This window comes from Panulirus ornatus, chromosome 31 (genome assembly GCF_036320965.1).
Source record: "Panulirus ornatus isolate Po-2019 chromosome 31, ASM3632096v1, whole genome shotgun sequence".
In the NCBI taxonomy this organism is placed as follows: Eukaryota; Metazoa; Arthropoda; class Malacostraca; order Decapoda; family Palinuridae; genus Panulirus; species Panulirus ornatus.
Genome location: NC_092254.1, coordinates 12840607 through 12861877, shown reverse-complemented (window position 1 = coordinate 12861877; position 21271 = coordinate 12840607). Strand labels below are relative to the sequence as shown.

Sequence of the window (21271 nt, the reverse complement as noted above, 5' to 3'; positions counted from 1 at the left end):
ACTTTTACATCTCAGCAGCAATGACATAGTTGGTAATCAGTGAGCATACGAACTTAAAATGTCTGTACAACACCATATAAGGTAAGTTTGCTTGCTTTTCCATTCAACTTTTCTTTATAACTTACATTAACTGGTAAGACTAAAATATTATTTTAAATCTTTCAGAAATCCCTAAATGGAAGCGGAAGTGGATCATAGGGTGGGGGAGGGGGTGAAAATCCTGGGAGCCTTGAAGAATGTGTGGAAGTCGAGAACATTATCTCGGAAAGCAAAAATGGCTATGTTTGAAGGAATAGTGGTTCCAACAATGTTGTATGGTTGCGAGGTGTGGGCTATGGATGGAGTTGTGCGCAGGAGGATGGATGTGCTGGAAATGAGATGTTTGAGGACAATGTGTGGTGTGAGGTGGTTTGATCGAGTAAATAACGTAAGGGTAAGAGAGATGTGTGGAAATAAAAAGAGCGTGGTTGAGAGAGCAGAAGAGGGTGTTTTGAAATGGTTTGGGCACATGGAGAGAATGAGTGAGGAAAGATTGACCAAGAGGATATATGTGTCGAAGGTGGAGGGAACGAGGAGAAGTGGGAGACCAAATTGGAGGTGGAAAGATGGAGTGAAAAAGATTTTGTGTGATCGGGGCCTGAACATGCAGGAGGGTGAAAGGAAGGCAAGGAATAGAGTGAATTGGATCGATGTGGTATACCGGGGTTGACGTGCTGTCAGTGGATTGAATCAGGGCATGTGAAGCGTCTGGGGTAAACCATGGAAAGCTGTGTAGGTATGTATATCTGCGTGTGTGGACGTATGTATATACATGTGTATGGGGGTGGGTTGGGCCATTTCTTTCGTCTGTTTCCTTGCGCTACCTCGCAAACGCGGGAGACAGCGGCAAAAAAAAAAAGAAAAAAAAAAAAGAAATCCCTAAATTTGGGGGGCTTTAGTTTGAAGGTTGAAGGACTGGGGTAACAGTATACATCTTGTCCATCATGGATTAGCAAAGGAAGAAAGACTAATATAAATAAACATTCCTATTTGCTGATACAATTGTTTACTATACCTTCATCATAATTTTTATCTCTTCTGAGGTTTTGGCTGTAGTGGGTATGAAGATTGGTACTGGCAGAGGTATGGGAACAAATAATGGCACTGGGTATGGTGCATGATACATCATCATTGGTGATGGGACATATACTGGTACAGGCACTGGGAGAACAGGTGGTGGTTCTGATGTAAAAAGGTTGCAATTGATGCCTGACGACTCTGAAAAATAAAATAAAAGTAGATAATCCTTGAATTCCCTAACTAACAAACCAAAAACACAGTCGCCATCTTTCTTTGACAACCTTTCTTCAGAAATTCAACTGCTATCCCACCACTCCACCAGCTTTACCACATTTCATCTTTCACAAAGTTTTCATTACCTCTTCTTTCTTCACTAAACCACAGGTCATGAATATTTCACTTCAAATGCCTACCCTTATTTCTATTTCCCACACAGTGAAGGAGAGGCAGGAAGAGATAAAAAAAAAAAAAAGAAAAGAGCCTCATTTGCTTACACCCACACACTAGCTGTCTTGAATAATGGACCAAAATCAAAGCCCCATATCCACATATCACACTTCATGTGTATATATGTACATGTCTGTGCGTGTATATATATATATGTATATGTTGAGATGTAAAGGTATGTATATGTGCATGTGTGGACGTGTATGTATATACATGTGTATGTGTGTGGGTTGGGCCATCTTTCGTCTGTTTCCTTGCGCTGCCTCACTAACGCGGGAGACAGCAACAAAGCAAAATATGATAAATAAATAAACTATTGAACTAATAATGATATCAATGCGATTCCAAATGCCAAAGATATGTACATATATACATATATATGTACATTATTCATACTGTCTGCCTTTTTTCATTCCCATCGCCATCCCGTCACACATGAAATAACAACCCCCTCCCCCCTCATGTGTGCGAGGTAGCGCTAGGAAAAGACAACATAGGCCACTTTCATTCACACACAGTCTCTAGCTGTCATGTAATAATGCACCAAAACCACAGCTCCCTTTCCACATCCAGGCCCCACAGAACTTTCCATGGTTTACCCCAAACGCTTCACATGCCCTGGTTCAATCCACTGACAGCATGTCAACCCCGGTATACCACATCGTTCTAATTCAATCTATTCCTTGCATGCCTTTCACCCTCTTGCATGTTCAGGCCCTGATCATTCAAAATCTTTTTCACTCCATCTTTCCACCTCCAATTTCGTCTCCCACTTCTCCTCTTTCCCTCCACCTCTGACACATATATCCTCTTGGTCAATCTTTCCTCACTCATTCTCTCCATGAGGCCAAACCATTTCAAAACACCCTCTTCTGCTCTCTCAACCACACTCTTTTTATTACCACACATCTCTCTTACCCTATTATTACTTACTCGATCAAACCATCTCACACCACATATTGTCCTCAAACATCTCATTTCCAGCACATCCACCCTCCTCCGCACAACTGTATCTATAGCCCACGCCTCGCCACCATATAACATTGTTGGAACCACTATTCCTTCAAACATACCCATTTTTGCTTTCCAAGATGATGTTCTCGACTTCCACACATTCTTCAACGATCCCCCACCCTATGATTCACTTCCGCTTCCATGGTTCCATCAGCTGCCAAATCCACTCCTAGATATCTAAAACACTTCACTTCCTCCAGTTTCTCTCAATTCAAACTTACCTCCCAACTGACTTGTCCCTCAACACCACTGTACCTAATAACCTTGCTCTTATTCACATTTACTCTCAGCTTTCTTCTTTCAATAGTTATTCACAAAAATCTATATTTCTGTAATGGCATCCTGGATCCAGACAATGATTCAAATCACTCCTAAAATCTAATCTACTGGTCCTTGTGTCATTTCAGGCTTTCCCTGAAAATTTCATCAAAATTTGTTCATAAGTTTCGTTGAAAGTTGCTCACAGACAAACACACAAATGCCGGTAAAAACATAATCTCCTTGATGGAGGTAATAAAGTTATGTTTGGACAGGGGCGCAATTTCAGTGCTTGCCATAGGCGCTATTTCCCCTAGATACGCCCGTTTGAATCCTGTGGGGTCTTCATCTTCTGTTGTTAGTGTTCTCCTAGGTGTGCATCATCAGAATAATGCAGTTTCGTCTGCATTATACACCTGCTCAGGACTGAGGTGTTCGTCAGCTACGAGTTTCGCAAATTTGTCCATATACTCGGCAGCTCCTTCGTGGTTTGCAGACCACTTTTCTCTGCACACTTTATTCATGGAAATTCCAAGACACTTCTTGAATCTTTAAAGCCATCCTTCACTATAGTCACGTTCATGTTGTAATTTAAGTTCTTTAAGGAACAATTTAGCCTGGTCCATTATCATGCTACCTGACAAGTCCACTCCGACCACTCCGACACTGTCGAAACCATTCCATCATCACTCGATCGTGCTCAGTACTCTTACCATCTTTTGTGGTTTTTCTAATCGTCATTTGCTTCCTGGAATCACTGTCTGTATAGAATTTCAGTATTTTCTCCCTTTGCTTCTTTATATCATAAACGGTAGATGAACCAATACTGTAAATGTCACACAGCTTACGCACCGAAATACCATGGTCCATTTTTTTCAACAGTTCTACTTTATCTTGGATCAATATGGACTGGTGTTTACGTTTGACACCACGACTGACACTCTCATACATCTTAGAGGCCATAGCTAGGGTTAAATTTATGCAAAATCAGCTAAGAATCTCCCAGAATTGTGGTATCACCACCAAGTGCAGTGTAAAGATTGTAAATAAGTGCGCCCCACACACAATGCCATCTGTGGCTACCCAGTAAACTAGTATGGCGGCCGTGGTAATTTCAAGTTCCTTCACGTAATGTTCTCCAGACTAAAGGAGGTGCCAGACCATCAGCTGCCGGAAATTCAGCGGTGTACCTGTAGCAATCTTTCTTCCAACTTCTATTAAACAATTCCACAATTCATTTTCCTTCTTTTTTAACACTGGGAACCATTACTAAGCCACCAGATTTCTCATCACTCCAAAAAACAGAAATTCTCTCATCCTTTGAAATACTGTCTACAATCACTGAAACTTCAAATTATTTAACTGTGCTGTGTATTTTATATTCCCCATCTTGAAATGCAACTTCAAGCCTGCACTTCTAACAGTCGTTTTACACTACATCCTCTCACGCTCATAGTGCAACTTTAAGCCTGCACCACAAACAGTATATCTAGTAATATAGTCTTACCCATAACACATTCTGCAATAACAGTACACAGAACCTCACAAATACCTAAAACTATAACATAAATAAGTACAACATATTCAGATTTACTTCCTTAACCAACATTTTTAATAACTACCTCCCAAATTTCCATCAATCTCTATACCCTACCATAAAAACAATGCACAAATAGTCATTCAAGGTGATATCACATATCTACGCATAAGTACTTTTGCTTGATTACTTACAGTTAACTTTAATGACTTACCAGTCTGCGTTTGTCTATGCCAGGGATGTGGTCGACAATACACGCCCTTTGTAAGCGTACTGGGGCGACATGATGTCATTTTATTCACCATTGTAGGGGGAGATAGTAATCTTAATAATTCAGCTGCTGCCTGTAATATATACATAAAAAAAATATAAGGATAAATCACAAAAGAGTTCACATGGAATCCATAAATTCATTCAAATTAATCTTCAAAATATTTCATTGCTATCATTTCTGAGTAAAGTATGATTTCATCTTTTGATAAGGTTCAACAATCATCTTTAAAATTCATAAAATAAGGCACCTGACCTAATGATATGTGAATATGATGAACACTAAATAACATGAACAAATCTCAATCCTGTTGATTACTTGGCTATATGCCGTATTATCACTGTTTTACCTTTACATAAGTCATCAGACTTACTTTAAGGTTTTACCTTTACACAACAGTTATGGGAGTTACTATCAATCTATCTACATCCCTAATGCCTGTTCTCTCCAGGAATTCCCATCAAAGGGGGTGGTCACAACAAAAGAGTCTCCACTTACCCCTATCCTTATGTGCCACCCTTGAATACACCATTCCATGAAATCTTCCTCCATTTCTCACCCTGCAGTGCTCTTCCCTCTACTTCCCCATGTCATGGGTGGTCTTCCTTTCATACCAACCCTTTATTTGTACTATTTATACACACTTCTTGTACTCTCACCATCTTGCATTCTTTCTATATGCCTAAACCACCCAGAAGTATTACGTTTCACCCACTCTTCTACTCCACAATTTATTCCCTTTCTATTCCATGCCATACCAAATCTCTCATACAACCCCTCAGTACAATAATGTCCATGTTTTGGTTGCACAGGTCAGGGTTGGGAGGACTATACTGTCCCTTAACCCATTCTTCACTTCCATATTTACACCTCTACCCTTCATTATTATTCTATCCTGCACTGCTCCCTGCTTTATCTTGCCTTCCATATCACCAAACTTACTCCAGATAGCTCCTACACACTTAAATTCTGTCACCTCTTCCAGTCTTTCTCCCCACACATCTATAACACAGTTTAGTACAATTTCTTCTCTCACTCTAAAGAAGTTTGCAAAATCCATACTTTCACTGTTTTTCCATTACTTTACTTTTACTTGCATTTATCTTCAATCACTTATGCTTACACACTTCATAAAACAAACAACCCTCTGCAACTTCTCTTCTCTCTCAGTAAACAACACAGTATTATTTACAAACAAGCTTATCATCAGCCACCTTAACTCACCATTGCACTCAATCTCTACATTCCTTTTCCCTAGTTTTGCTTTCATCTCTCTTATCATTCCATCTTTCCATCCATATCTATTTCCATATCTCTGATGACTATTTCCTTTAAGAACCTTCTCATTGGGGTGGCCACAGCAAGTCTCCATAACAGGTGAACTCCACTGCCACTCCTTCGTCTTTAGTGCCTCACCCTTAACAGGCCACTAGCAGAAGGCAACACTAGCACAGTGTTTTCAGAGGGTCCTACCTAATGCTTCTAAAAATCATTTCTACCTAATTTGTCTACCTAGTGTTCCAACCTATTACCTCTACTTAATGCTCCTATCTACATACATCCATATATGTATGCCAAAAGGCATATATATATATATATATATTTTTTTTTTTTGCTTTATCGCTGTCTCCCGCGATTGCGAGGTAGCGCAAGGAAACAGACGAAAGAAATGGCCCAACCCACCCCCCATACACATGTATATACATACGTCCACACACGCAATATACATACCTACACAGCTTTCCATGGTTTACCCCAGACGCTTCACATGCCTTGATTCAATCCACTGACAGCACGTCAACCCCGGTATACCACATCGATCCAATTCACTCTATTCCTTGCCCTCCTTTCACACTCCTGCATGTTCAGGCCCCGATCACACAAAATCTTTTTCACTCCATCTTTCCACCTCCAATTTGGTCTCCCTCTTCTCCTCGTTCCCTCCACCTCCGACACCTATATCCTCTTGGTCAATCTTTCCTCACTCATTCTCTCCATGTGACCAAACCATTTCAAAACACCCTCTTCTGCTCTCTCAACCACGCTCTTTTTATTTCCACACATCTCTCTTACCCTTACGTTACTTACTCGATCAAACCACCTCACACCACACATTGTCCTCAAACATCTCATTTCCAGCACATCCATCCTCCTGCGCACAACTCTATCCATAGTCCACGCCTCGCAACCATACAACATTGTTGGAACCACTATTCCTTCAACCATACCCATTTTTGCTTTCCGAGATAATGTTCTCGACTTCCACACATTCTTCAAGGCTCCCAGAATTTTCGCCCCCTCCCCCACCCTATGATCCACTTCCGCTTCCATGTTTCCATCCGCTGCCAGATCCACTCCCAGATGTCTAAAACACTTCACTTCCTCCAGTTTTTCTCCATTCAAACTCACCTCCCAACTGACTTGACCCTCAACCCTACTGTACCTAATAACCTTGCTCTTATTCACATTTACTCTTAACTTTCTTCTTTCACACACTTTACCAAACTCAGTCACCAGCTTCTGCAGTTTCTCACATGAATCAGCCACCAGCGCTGTATCATCAGCGAACAACAACTGACTCACTTCCCAAGCTCTCTCATCCCCAACAGACTTCATACTTGCCCCTCTTTCCAAAACTCTTGCATTCACCTCCCTAACAACCCCATCCATAAACAAATTAAACAACCATGGAGACATCACACACCCCTGCCGCAAACCTACATTCACTGAGAACCAATCACTTTCCTCTCTTCCTACACGTACACATGCCTTACATCCTCGATAAAAACTTTTCACTGCTTCTAACAACTTGCCTCCCACACCATATATTCTTGATACCTTCCACAGAGCATCTCTATCAACTCTATCATATGCCTTCTCCAGATCCATAAATGCTACATACAAATCCATTTGCTTTTCTAAGTATTTCTCACATACATTCTTCAAAGCAAACACCTGATCCACACATCCTCTACCACTTCTGAAACCACACTGCTCTTCCCCAATCTGATGCTCTGTACATGCCTTCACCCTCTCAATCAATACCCTCCCATATAATTTGCCAGGAATACTCAACAAACTTATACCTCTGTAATTTGAGCACTCACTCTTATCCCCTTTGCCTTTGTACAATGGCACTATGCACGCATTCCGCCAATCCTCAGGCACCTCACCATGAGTCATACATACATTAAATAACCTTACCAACCAGTCAACAATACAGTCACCCCCTTTTTTAATAAATTCCACTGCAATACCATCCAAACCTGCTGCCTTGCCGGCTTTCATATATTAAAAAGCTGTGATGACATCAAACCATCCTGTTTCACAGCAAAATTTATATCAAAACTTTTGATCAACTCTCCATCCATTTTTAGACATGTATTTGCTCTTCTATTGATGGTTTTTACACCATCCAACAGTTGCTCTATGTACCCCATAATATGATGTGAAAGAAAAACTTGAATTCATGAAGCACAATGATAAGTGAGTGCTTTCTGGCCAAACAGTTAGTGGCAGAATGTTAACGATGAAATTGTTAAACAAATATAAAAGCAGCAAAACAGAATACTGGTTTGTTGTATGGCTACCAGTTAAACATAGATTTTCTTTTTTAAGGAATAAAGAAACACTTCAAAAGCAAAAGGGGTGGTCTGGAGAATATGAAATAATGTGACATTAATTTATGTCTGAAGGGCTGGAGTTTAAGACTAAGCTTCCTGTCATGCCTTCTGGTCACTCTGGTACTACACCTTGTGAGGGCTGTGATTTTGTCACTTCTCTCTCTTCTCTCCACCATGAGGACAAATCTATAGCTCTCATCATCTCATTGTAGCTTCACTCTCTTTTTCTAAATACCATCTGAGTTGTCCTTCTCTGAAATCTTTTAATTATATCTTTGTGCTTTGGGTGCAGAGACCAAACTTGAGAGACATAATCCAGTGATGGTTGATTGTCTGATGTGAATAGTTTGCCACACATTTCCTTAACAATAACTTTAATGCAATTCTAAGATTTATAAGCAAACAAATTAGCTCCTTTATAATTCTCCTGATGTGATGCTCTGGTCGCAGGTTAGACACAATGTCCACCCCAAATCTCTTTCATACCAAGATCCCTGTATCTTATTTCCCATTAAGTAATAACCATACCAAGGGCATTTCACAATGTACTCTATCCTCAATACTTTGAATATATCAAATTTCACTCAACTGCAAGCCAATGCAAACTGTTATTCTTTACTCCTCCCTAGACCTTGGCATCATCCATAAACGTGTTCATGTTAGAGTTCAGTCTATTAGGACTGTGTGTGTGTGTGTTCTAATATGGAAACAATTGCTAGATACATAGTAATAGCAACTGGATGAAGAGTGGCTCGAATTAATCATCTAGAGGATAACCATCTGAAGATGTTATTCATGATCATCTAACAGTATCTAAGTTCAAGTCTACTGGTCTACCAAAAGAGTATGTTGCATAATTACTAAAAAAAAAATACTAAATAAAATACAATACACAGTACTATGCTAAATAAAAAGCTGAGAACAGATACTTTTGCAACTCAAATGAAAACTGAGAGAATTAGTATAAAGTACTTTGTGCCATAAATCATAATATCCAATAATATCTACATATTAATCTAAGTGTCAATTTGCATTAGTTACTTTCAATGAATTAAACAATACTCACACTAAAAGAAGTGCAATGATCTTTTAAGCTGTCAGTAAAAATTAGAATGACCCTATATAGGATATTCTGAACTAAAATTACAGTGACTATTTACGAAGAGTTCAGTACAAGATCTTTGCAAATTTCATTAAGAGCATGCAGTTAAATGAACAAACTGATTCTACAAACATCTTCAACAATAAAAATAAAAAAAGTCTCATGTATACCTATAAATGGGAATTTAAAGTAAGCAAAACACAGAAAATGAAAAAGAAAATGAAGTAAACATGTACATACGGGGGGTAGCTGTGAATTTTGAAGAGTTTGCTCATCTCCCTGGAGAATATAAAGATGGATTCAATGTTTCTGAGCCCCTATCGATTCCCAAATTATAATTTCAAGACACAAACAAAACTGTAATTATTCATTCATCCAAACATCATTTCAAACATTCTTACTATAAAGCTGTGTAAGACATACATGGAAAAACTACAACAGGCATGCTGAGGTGCTCTGAACAATGAACTACTTTACATTAAGAAGAAATTTAATTAAGTGATCACAGAATAAAGTCTTCTAACTTAACTATCATAACATAAAAAATGAAAAAATATGATCCGAAGGGCCTTACACAGCCCTAGGAATCATTCGCTACACCATGTAGCATAATGATCCTAAAATAAGCATAACATTTTCAAATGATTGTGCCTGTAAGTTTCAAACACGCCTTCACAACTTAGTTGTTTCAGTAATTCCAAACATCTTAATCTCTTAAGAATGAAAAAATATGTGAGTTAATACAATTCTAACACCAAATGCTAATGCATGAATGTCATATGCAAATATCTCTATCATTTATCGCAAATTCTTTAAGTTCCTAATAATAAGGTTCCCAGCATAACAGCAGCTGATTAACCAAAATTTTGCTAAGTCATAACAGATACATTTGGGAACCAATCAACTTACAGGAAAGCTAAACCACATTGAAATGGAATTTTCTATTCTAAACTCATAAATTTATTCCTAGATTTTTTTCATCCATGCTCGCCATTTCCCACATCAGCAAGGTAGCATTATAAACAGATGACAGAACCATAGAGGGAAAATTTCAACTTGATCCCTCCCCAAAAAGCTGGGTATGGTTGATGTGGGTGGGAAGGTGTTGAAAGAAAATGCTGGAAAAAGAGGTCTGTGAGCAGAGATTACAAAAGAGATTTAGTGAAGAGTGGTTTAAGTTGAGAGTAAATGAAAAAAGGGACGAGGGTAAGGCCAATGCTCATGTATGCCACCAAAGTGTGCGTCATGTGGAAGTAAAAGACGACCAATAAAAAATAAAAGTAAGAAAGATGTAAGTTGAGAAGAATTCACCTGATTGCTATATGTATGAAAGCATTTCATGATGTTATGACCATGTACAAATGACATGACTGGATGGTGGAAATGTAATACAATACCATACCTGAAGGTACGTGGGAGAGCCAAACTAAGAGATATATGGTCAAATTTCATGAGTGTAATATTCAGTCAGACATATTTCAGATGTGGATGTTAAGGGAAATACTTTCTGGTAACACTGAAATGGAGACATTTTATGTGTCATGTCAGGTATATAAAAGAAGTCAGTCTCACTTGATGAATCAACTTTGTGTGCAATAAGCAGTGACTGCATTTTTATGGTAAGTCCACAAATGAGGACTTACAAAATATTCTTTTAATTGTATCATACATAAAGTACTTTGCTGCTAAAATTAAACACTTCAATCCAGACAGAACAGATTAAGTAGATCCTTCTGTTATTCTTACATTAATTTCCTATTTGCATTGTTTTCTTGAAATGTTACTTATTGCTGTGCCACTATTTTCCTCCTTTTTATCACACTTTCATGAAAACATTAATTTCATCTGCTTCTGTTTCATTACTTTATGTTGAGCCACAATAATAAAGCTATAACATGGCATACGCATACTTACACTGGAAGCCTCCTGGGCAGCATCATTAACTGCATTTTTCTTTGACTGTGTTGCAGTTTCTGATTCCTGAGTAACATTCGTAGTCATCTGTGAAGTAGGTTTTGGTCCTAAAGGTAGAAATTAAGATATTAAATGAATGCAGTATAAAAAATACATGCAATTCTACTAAATATGACAAGAGTATTTGGAGACTGTTCAATATGTTAGATGAAAGGGTGGCAGATGTGTGGTGTTTGGGACTCAGCAATGGTTTTACGAAAGAGAAGAGGTGGTGACCCATCAGAAACATACTAAGTCAAAGCAGATGAAATGGATAGGAAAGCAGTTGAATTTCTCAAGAAAAGGGGTGAAAGTGTTGTTAACTGATTAATCAAGTTGTTGAGTAAACCCAGCTAGTTGTATGGTGGAGAGTGGAAAATGAGAGGGTGTTAGCATGCACAGAGCATCAAGAGGTAAGGCAATGTAGCTTCAGGAGTGATAAAGGATTTGGGAACCAAGTGTTTGCTTTGAAGAATCAGTACGAGAAATACTTAATAGCACAGAAAGGTTTGTTTGCAGCATTTATAGATCTGAAGAATGCATATGATAAAGTTGATAAACATGCTTTGTGAGGGGTGCTAAAATTATACAGGTGTGGGAAGAAAGCTACCAATAACAAAGTCTTTTTTTTTTTTCTGTCTCCCATGTTTGCGAGGTAGCGCAAGGAAACAGACGAAAGAAATGGCCCAACCCACCCCATGCACATGTATATACATACGTCCACACACGCAAATATACATACCTACACAGCTTTCCATGGTTTACCCCAGACGCTTCACATGCCCTGATTCAATCCACTGACAGCACGTCAACCCCGGTATACCACATCGATCCAATTCACTCTATTCCTTGCCCTCCTTTCACCCTCCTGCATGTTCAGGCCCCGATCACACAAAATCTTTTTCACTCCATCTTTCCATCTCCAATTTGGTCTCCCACTTCTCCTCATTCCCTCCACCTCCGACATATATATCCTCTTGGTCAATCTTTCCTCACTCATTCTCTCCATATGCCCAAACCATTTCAAAACACCCTCTTCTGCTCTCTCAACCACGCTCTTTTTATTTCCACACATCTCTCTTACCCTTACGTTACTTACTTGATCAAACCACCTCACACCACACATTGTCCTCAAACATCTCATTTCCAGCACATCCATCCTCCTGCGCACAACTCTATCCATAGCCCACGCCTCGCAACCATACAACATTGTTGGAACCACTATTCCTTCAAACATAGCCATTTTTGCTTTCCGAGATAATGTTCTCAACTTCCACACATTCTTCAAGGCTCCCAGGATTTTCACCCCCTCCCCCACCCTATGATCCACTTCCGCTTCCATGGTTCCATCCGCTGCCAGATCCACTCCCAGATATCTAAAACACTTTACTTCCTCCAGTATGTGCATGAATAGGAAGAAAAGAGAGTGAGTGGTTCCAGGTGAGTGTGGGTATGCTTCAAGTGTGTGATATTAGCACAGCTGCTTAATCTGCTTATGGACTGGGTGGTGAGGTAAGTAACTGTGAGGGTTTTGGAGAAAGGGCAGGTCTGCATTTTGTTTGGGGGTGGGAGGGTCTACAAAACAAGTCATTTGTAACTTACAGATGACACAACTCTGGTGGCATGCTTGAGAAAGAAAATGCACAAGTTGCTGAGTATGGGACAGTGTGTAAAGGGATGAAATTGAGACTTAATGTGAAGGAAGAGGTTTAAAAGTGGGTCTGAATGGAGAGAACCTGGGGTAAGTGGAGTTTTTTAGAGATGTCTAGAAGTGAATATGGCAGCAGATGGAACTACAAGACCTGAGTGAATCACAAGCTGGGTGAGAAGCAAAAGTCATAGGTGCACTGAGGAATGTGTGGTTATATTTGATGGCTCAATAGTTCTGACAGATTGTATGGAAACAAGTCTGTGCCTTAAATACAAATGTGAGGAAGAGGGAGGATATGCCAGAAATTAAAAATCTAAGAATACAAGGGCCGATCAAGTCTTGAATGACAGCATGAAGGAAAGGTGTGGTAGTAAGTGGATTATGTCTGAGAGAGATGAGCAAGATGAGCTGAACTGGTTTAGACACATGGAGAGGATGAGTGAGAAGAAACTATGAAAATTTATGCATCAGTAATAGAGAGAATAAACGAGTGGGAGACCAAGGATGAGACGGATGGGTGGCATGAGAGATGCTTTGGTTAATGGGGCTTGAACATGTAAGAGGGTATGAGGCATGCATAGAATGCACAGAAGTGGTGTGATGCATGATACAGAGAAAATGTGAGAAAATGAGTGCTGTTTCTTTATCTATTTCTTGTGCTATCTCACTAATGTGAGAAAAGATGAACAAGTATGGAAAAGTAAAAAATGGAAAAATTTGCATAAAATATAACACTTACAATAAGCTATACAACTAACCCTAATTCCCATTTATTCATGATGATCAACTGTCATGTTTCTAAATGTTATCACATAATCCATTGACATATGAGAATAGTTTAAGAGTTTTAAAAATTTACTAGACCAAAAGTCCTGAAACTTTAGGGCTAAAGAAAGGGAGAAGCTATGGATAAATCTATCCTTATCTATATCTACAATCAGACATCAAAAATGCAGAAAAAAAAAATATGCAAGATTAAAGGGTGCCCATGAAAGGAAAGCAATATGAATATAAACAAAAGAAATGTTAGAGGGAGTGAAAAATTAACTTCAGCATCTAATAAGCAGTGTACCTACCTACATATCAGTACCTACAATGAGATGACAAGAGTATGCTGCAGTAAAGGTGATTGTGAGAGCAACAGGAAAAGAAAAGCAATGAAATAATAGATGTTTGTACAAATAAAGTTATTGAGACTGAAAATACTTATGGTATGACATATCCGTGTACATTATACCTTTCTTATGAGACTAGTACTTAAAATACATCTGGTAAAACAATTAAATATTAAAAAGTTGACTCTTTTTAATCTTTTTTTTTCGTTTATGTTCACCATATCCTGTGCTAATGAGGCTGCACACAAACACACGAAATAATGGCTTCATTCACTTGCAACCATTCTCTAGCCATCATGTACATTGCACCATAAACAGAGCCCCCTACCCATAACCAGGCTCCACAGACCTTTCAATGTCTTTTCCCTGAACACTTCATATGCCTTTGTTCAGTCCAGCGACAGCATTTGATCCCCTGTAAATCACATCGCTCAAATATGCTCTATCCCTTAAAGCATGCCTCACACCCTCCTGCATGTTTAGGCCCAGAATCTTCAAAGCATCTTTCACTCCATCCTTTCACCTCCTTAGTTCCCCATTTTCCTTGTTCCCTTCATTTATGAGAAAAATACCCAATCAGTTAAACTTTCCTCGCTTATCCTCTCCACGTGTCCAAATTACTTCAGCACGTCCTCTTTAGCTCTCTCATACACACACACCTCTTGCTACCATACCCCTCTCTCTTACCCTACCATTTCTTAATCAATCAGCCCTATGCACACCACATACTGTCCTTAAACATTTTATTTCCAACATATTCATCTTATCCAGTATCTTTACTTACAATAACATCAAACATACTTATCTTTGCCCCTAAAGACTATACATCAAACATATTTATCTTGGCCCATAAAGACAAAATCTCTCTTTCCACGCATTCCTAAAGACCTTTGCCCTCTCACTCATCCTATGGCTTCAGCTACATTCGCTGCCATATCCACTCTAAGGTATCAAAAATAGTCCACTTCTAAGCTGTCTCCATTCAAACTCAAACTCCAAATAACCTGCCTCTTTCAATGCTTAACTTAAAAACCTTACTTTTATTCATATTTACTTTCAGCTTTCTCCTTTTACACATACTCCCAAACTCAGACACCAAATCTGCCACCGGCATTGTGTAATCAGCAAACAACAAATGATTCAACTCCAGACAGCCTGAATAACTGCTACTCTCTCCAAGAATCTTGCTTTTACCTCTTTCAACACCTTCATCCATAAACATATCATAGTCATGGTCACATCACACAACCCTGCAGCAGAACCCACCTTCACCAAGAACTACTAAACCTGCACTCAACCTTACTCTCTGTGATAAAAACTCCTCATGTTTCCGACAGCTTTCCTTCCATACCATATATTCAATGCATCTTCCACATAACATCTCTATCAACCCTAAGAGGTGCTTTTTCCACACCAAAGATGACTCATACAAATCGTTGTTCTTCAATGTATTTCTCACAAACATTCTTCAAAGCAAACACCTGGTCCACACATCCTCTGTTACTCCTGAAACTTCAACTTGATGCTCTGTGCATGCTATGATCATCTTGATCACCTCTCTTCCACACAACTTACCTTGGGAAGAGCAAGCCAGTATAAGAGGACAGTATCTTACTATGGAAGATTATGTGAAAACATACAGATACTAAGGTGGTTTGACAAAATTATGTACATAATATTCAGTCAAAAACAAAAACTTTAATACAATAGCCAAACACTCACTAATAGCCGGTAATGAATAAGAAGATTTTGATGTGTCAGTTGTTTGCATTCCATTCACTTGGAATCCAAAGGTATTTTTGTACTTTGTAGCACAAGCATAACGACAGAAGCTCCGCAGAGTATTGTCAGACATAACCATGTGGTACTGTGCTTTTGCTATTGCATTACACATGTTGCAAGAGGTAACTGGTGCATCAGCATTATTGGATGATACTGTTGTGCTGTTTGTTGTTGTGGTCGTTGAGGAAACATCACAACTGTTGTTCTTTTTTCTGCAAAAAATATGAAGTTCTGAACACATAATCAGTAAAACTTTCCGAGTGAAATTTCTTCTTTACTGAGTAAAAGTAATATTCACTTCAGATATTCTCTCCTAATCTCTAGTAACTTCCTTAACTACAAACATAAAATATAAAATAGAAACATCAAAAAACCTGAAACCATACAAACATTTGGCCAAATCAATCATAATCTTTAAGACCATATCATACTGTGGGATATCTCGAGCAAAACACTTAACTTGACCTTGATAATATTCACTGTTTCTTCACCACCTAACATTATTCTCCACATAATTATCAAGCCATTCCACCTCATTTCTAGTCTTCATATGTAGATACTCCTTGTCAACCCAATTGCACTTTTCTTAGAACTCACACTAAATTGACTCTCACTATACACAAACCATCTTCAAGAATCCATCTTTACATCATCAACCATTCCAAATAACATTATCACACCACCCACTAATCATTTCACACTCATCCTATCCACCAATTTACATAAAATTCATTTACACTGCTAGTGTAGGTTTTCAAAAAAGAGAGAATGTCAGGGAGAAGAGAGTGGTGAAAGGAAGTGAGGTTAGAAAGGACACTTTGTGTGAGGAAGTACCAGGAGAGAGTGTGAGAAGAATGGCAAAAGATGAGAGCAAATGATGTGAGGAGAATGGATGAGGAATGGGATGTATTTAGGGAAGCAGTGATGGCATGTGCAAGAGATGCATGTGGCATGAGAAAGGTGGGAGGTGGGCAGATAAGAGAGGGTAGTGAGTGAAGGAATGAAGAAGTTGTTAGTAACATAGAAAAGACAGGCTTTTGCAGGATACTTGCAAGGAGGGAGTGCAAATGACTGGGAGATGTACAAGAGAAAGCAGCAGGAGGTCAAGAGGAAGGTGCAAGAGTTGAAAAAGAGGGCAAATGAGAGTTGGGGTGAGAGAGTATCCTTAAACTTTTGGGAGAATAAAAAGATGAAATCTGGCAAGGCAGTGGGTTTGGATGGTATTGCATTTGAATCTATTAAGAAAGGGGGTGACTGTGTTGTTGATTGGTTGTTAAGAACATTCAATGTAAGTATGGATCATGGTGAAGTGCCTGAGAATTGGCATAATGCATGTATAGTGCCACTGTACAAAGGCAAAGGGGATAAAGGTAAGTGTTCAAAGTACAGAGGCATAAGTTTGTTTGAATGTTCCAGGAAAATTGTATGGGAAGGTATTGATTGACAAGGTGAAGGCATGTACAGAGCATCAGACTGGGGAGGAGCAGTGTGGTTTCAGAAGCAGGAGAGGATGTGTGGATCAGGTTTTCGCCCTGAATAATGTGTGAAAGAAATACTTAGAACATATGGATTTGTATGAAGCATCTATGGATCTGGAGAAGGCATATGATACTGTTGACAGAGATGCTTTGTGGCAAGTCTTAAAAGTATACACTGTGGAGGTAGGCTGCTATAAGCAGCAAGTTTTTATCAAGGGTGTAAGGCATGTGTACAAGTAGGAATAAAAAGGAGACTGATCGGTTCCCAGTGAAGGTCAGTCTGCGGCAGGGGTGGTTAGGGAGGCAAATGCAAGAGTTTTGGAGAGAGGGACGAGTATGAAGTCTGCTGGGGATGAAAGGGCCTGGGAAGTGAGTTAGTTGTTATTCACCGATGATACAGCACTGGTAGCTGATTCGGGTGAGTAACTGCAGAAGCTGGTGACTGAATTTCATAAAGTGTGTGAAAGAAGAAAGCTGAGAGTAAATATGAATAAGAGCAAGGTTATTAGGTACAGTAGGGTTGAGGGACAAGTCAACTGGAAGGTAAGTTTGAATGGAGAAAAAGTGGAGGAAGTGAAGTGTTTTAGATATCTAGGAGTGGATCTGGCAGCGAATGGAACCATGGAAGTGGAAGTGAGTCACAGAAGGGGGGGGGGTGCAAAAGGTCTGGGGGCGTTAAAAAATGTGTGGAAGGCGAGAACACTATCTCAGAAAGCAAAAATGGGTATTTGAAAGATTTGTGGTTCCAACAATGCTGGCAAGGCAGCAGGATTGGATGGTATTGCAGTGGAATTTATTGAAAAAGGGGGTGACTGTATTATTGACTGGTTGGTAAGGTTATTTCATGTATGTATGACTCATGGTGAGGTGCCTGAGGATTGGCGGAATGCGTGCATAGTGCCACTGTACAAAGGCAAAGGGGATAAGAGTGAGTGCTCAAATTACAGAGGTATAAGTTTGTTGAGTATTCCTGGCAAATTATACGGGAGGGTAGTGATTGAGAGGGTGAAGGCATGTACAGAGCATCAGATTGGGGAAGAGCAGTGTGGTTTCAGAAGTGGTAGAGGATGTGTGGATCAGGTGTTTGCTTTGAAGAATGTATGTGAGAAATACTTAGAAAAGCAAATGGATTTGTATGTAGCATTTATGGATCTGGAGAAGGCATATGATAGACTTGATAGAGATGCTCTGTGGAAGGTATTAAGAATATATGGTGTGGGAGGCAAGTTGTTAGAAGCAGTGAAAAGTTTTTATCGAGGATGTAAGGCATGTGTACGTGTAGGAAGAGAGGAAAGTGATTGGTTCTCAGTGAATGTAGGTTTGCGGCAGGGGTGTGTGATGTCTCTATGGTTGTTTAATTTGTTTATGGATGGGGTTGTTAGGGAGGTGAATGCAAGAGTTTTGGAAAGAGGGGCAAGTATGAAGTCTGTTGGGGATTAGAGAGCTTGGGAAGTGAGTCAGTTGTTGTTCGCTGATGATACAGCGCTGGTGGCTGATTCATGTGAGAAACTGCAGAAGCTGGTGACTGAGTTTGGTAAAGTGTGTGAAAGAAGAAAGTTAAGAGTAAATGTGAATAAGAGCAAGGTAATTAGGTACAGTAGGGTTGAGAGTCAAGTCAATTGGGAGGTAAGTTTGAATGGAGAAAAACTGGAGGAAGTAAAGTGTTTTAGATATCTGGGAGTGGATCTGGCAGCGGATGGAACCATGGAAGCGGAAGTGGATCATAGGGTGGGGGAGGGGGCGAAATCCTGGGAGCCTTGAAGAATGTGTGGAAGTCAAGAACATTATCTTGGAAAGCAAAAATGGGTATGTTTGAAGGAATAGTGGTTCCAACAATGTTGTATGGTTGCGAGGTGTGGGCTATGGATAGAGTTGTGCGCAGGAGGATGGATGTGCTGGAAATGAGATGTTTGAGGACAATGTGTGGTGTGAGGTGGTTTGATCGAGTAAGTAACGTAAGGGTAAGAGAGATGTGTGGAAATAAAAAGAGCATGGTTGAGAGAGCAGAAGAGGGTGTTTTGAAATGGTTTGGGCACATGGAGAGAATGAGTGAGGAAAGATTGACAAAGAGGATATATGTGTCTGAGGTGGAGGGATTGAGGAGAAGTGGGAGACCATTTTGAAGATGGAAGGATGGAGTGAAAAAGATTTTGAATGATAGAGGCCTGAACATGCAGGAGGGTGAAAGGTGTGCAAGAAATAGAGTAAATTGGAATGATGTGGTATACCGGGGTTGACGTGCTGTCAGTGGATTGAATCAGGGCATGTGAAGCATCTGGGGTAAACCATGGAAAGCTGTGTAGGTATGTATATTTGTGTGTGTGGACGTATGTATATACATGTGTATGGGGGTGGGTTGGGCCATTTCTTTCGTCTGTTTCCTTGCGCTACCTCGCAAACGCGGGAGACAGAAAAAAAAAAAAAAACAATGTTATATGGTTGCAAGGCATGGGCTATAGATAGGGATGTGCAGAGGAAGGTGGATGTGTTGGAAATGAGATGTTTGAGGACAATATGAGGTGTGAGGTGGTTTAATCGAGTAAGTAATGAAAGGGTAATAGAGATGTGTGGTAATAAAAAAAAGTGTGGTTGAGAGAACAGAAGAGGGTGTTTTGAAATGGTTTGGTCACATGGAGAGAATGAGTGAGGAAAGATTGACAAAGAGGATATATGTGTCTGAGGTGGAGGGATTGAGGAGAAGTGGGAGACCATTTTGAAGATGGAAGGATGGAGTGAAAAAGATTTTGAATGATAGGGGCCTGAACATGCAGGAGGGTGAAAGGTGTGCAAGAAATAGAGTAAATTGGAATGATGTGGTATACCGGGGTCGACGTGCAGTCCATGGATTGAACCAGGGCATGTGAAGAGTCTGGGGTAAACCATGGAAAGTTTTGAGGGGCCTGAATGTGAAAACGGAGCTGTGGTTTTGGTGCATTATACATAACAGCTAAAGACTAAGGGTGAACAAATGTGGCCTTTGTTGTCTTTTCCTAGCGCTACTTCGCGCGAATGTTGGGGGTTGTCATTTCATGTGTGGCAGGGTGGTGACAGAAATGACTAAAGGCAGCAAGTATGAATCATGTACATGTGTATATATTTATGTATCTGTGTACGTATATGTATGTATATGCTGAAATGTATAGGTATGTATATGTGCATATATGGACGTGTATATATATACATGTGTATGTGGGTGGGTTGGGCCATTCTTTCGTCTGTTTCCCTGCACTACCTTGCTAACACGGGAGACAGCGACAAAGTATAATAAAAAAATATAAATAAACGTCTGTGTATACATACATATGTATGTGTATATATGTTGATATGTATATGCATACGTATGTACATATAATGTATATGTGTGTATGGACATTTATGTACAAACATGTGCACATGAGTGGATGGGCCGTTCTTCGTCTGTTTCCTGGCACTACCTCGCTAACTCGGGAAATGGCGATCAAGTATAATAAATAAATAGCGCCTGGAAACAGATGGAGAAATGCCCATCCATTCATGTACACACACATGTATATATATACATAAATGCCCATACATGCACATATACATGTATATGTATATGTTGATATGTATATGTGCGTGTATGGGTGTTGAAGAATGTGTGGAAGGCTAGAACATTATCTCGGGGAGCAAAAATGGGTATGCTTGAAGGAATAGTGGTTCCAACAATGTTATATGGTTGTGAGGCATGAGCAATAGATAGGGATGTGCAGAGGAGGGTGGATGTGTTGGAAATGAGATGTTTGAGGACAATATGTGGTGTGAGGTGGTTTGATTGAGTAAGTAATGAAAAGGTAAGAGAGTGTGGTTGAGAAAGCAGAAGAGGGTGTTTTGAAATGGTTTGGTCACATGGAGAGAATGAGTGAGGAAAGATTGACAGAGGATATATGTGTCAGAGGTGGAGGAAACGAGAAGTGGGAGACCAAATTGGAGGTGGAAGGGAGGAGTGAAGATTTTGAACAA

At 39.7% G+C, this 21271-nt stretch overlaps 1 protein-coding gene across 4 annotated transcripts in view; it reads right to left on the bottom strand.

The window, feature by feature from the left end:
- The window catches only part of LOC139758827 (zinc finger MYM-type protein 3-like), a 104840-nt gene that overhangs the window by 80207 nt on the left and 3362 nt on the right, over positions 1 to 21271 (bottom strand). For 3 of the 4 annotated variants that reach the window (XM_071680661.1, XM_071680663.1, XM_071680662.1), the window contains exons 2-6: positions 15753 to 16024; positions 11226 to 11332; positions 9552 to 9590; positions 4530 to 4659; positions 1055 to 1257 (exon numbers count right to left, since the gene is read on the bottom strand). In XM_071680661.1, coding sequence (XP_071536762.1) covers positions 1055 to 1257; positions 4530 to 4659; positions 9552 to 9590; positions 11226 to 11332; positions 15753 to 16024 — 751 coding nt within the window. The remainder of the gene's footprint in view (positions 1 to 1054; positions 1258 to 4529; positions 4660 to 9551; positions 9591 to 11225; positions 11333 to 15752; positions 16025 to 21271) is intronic. The other variant, XM_071680664.1, reaches the window with a different exon arrangement.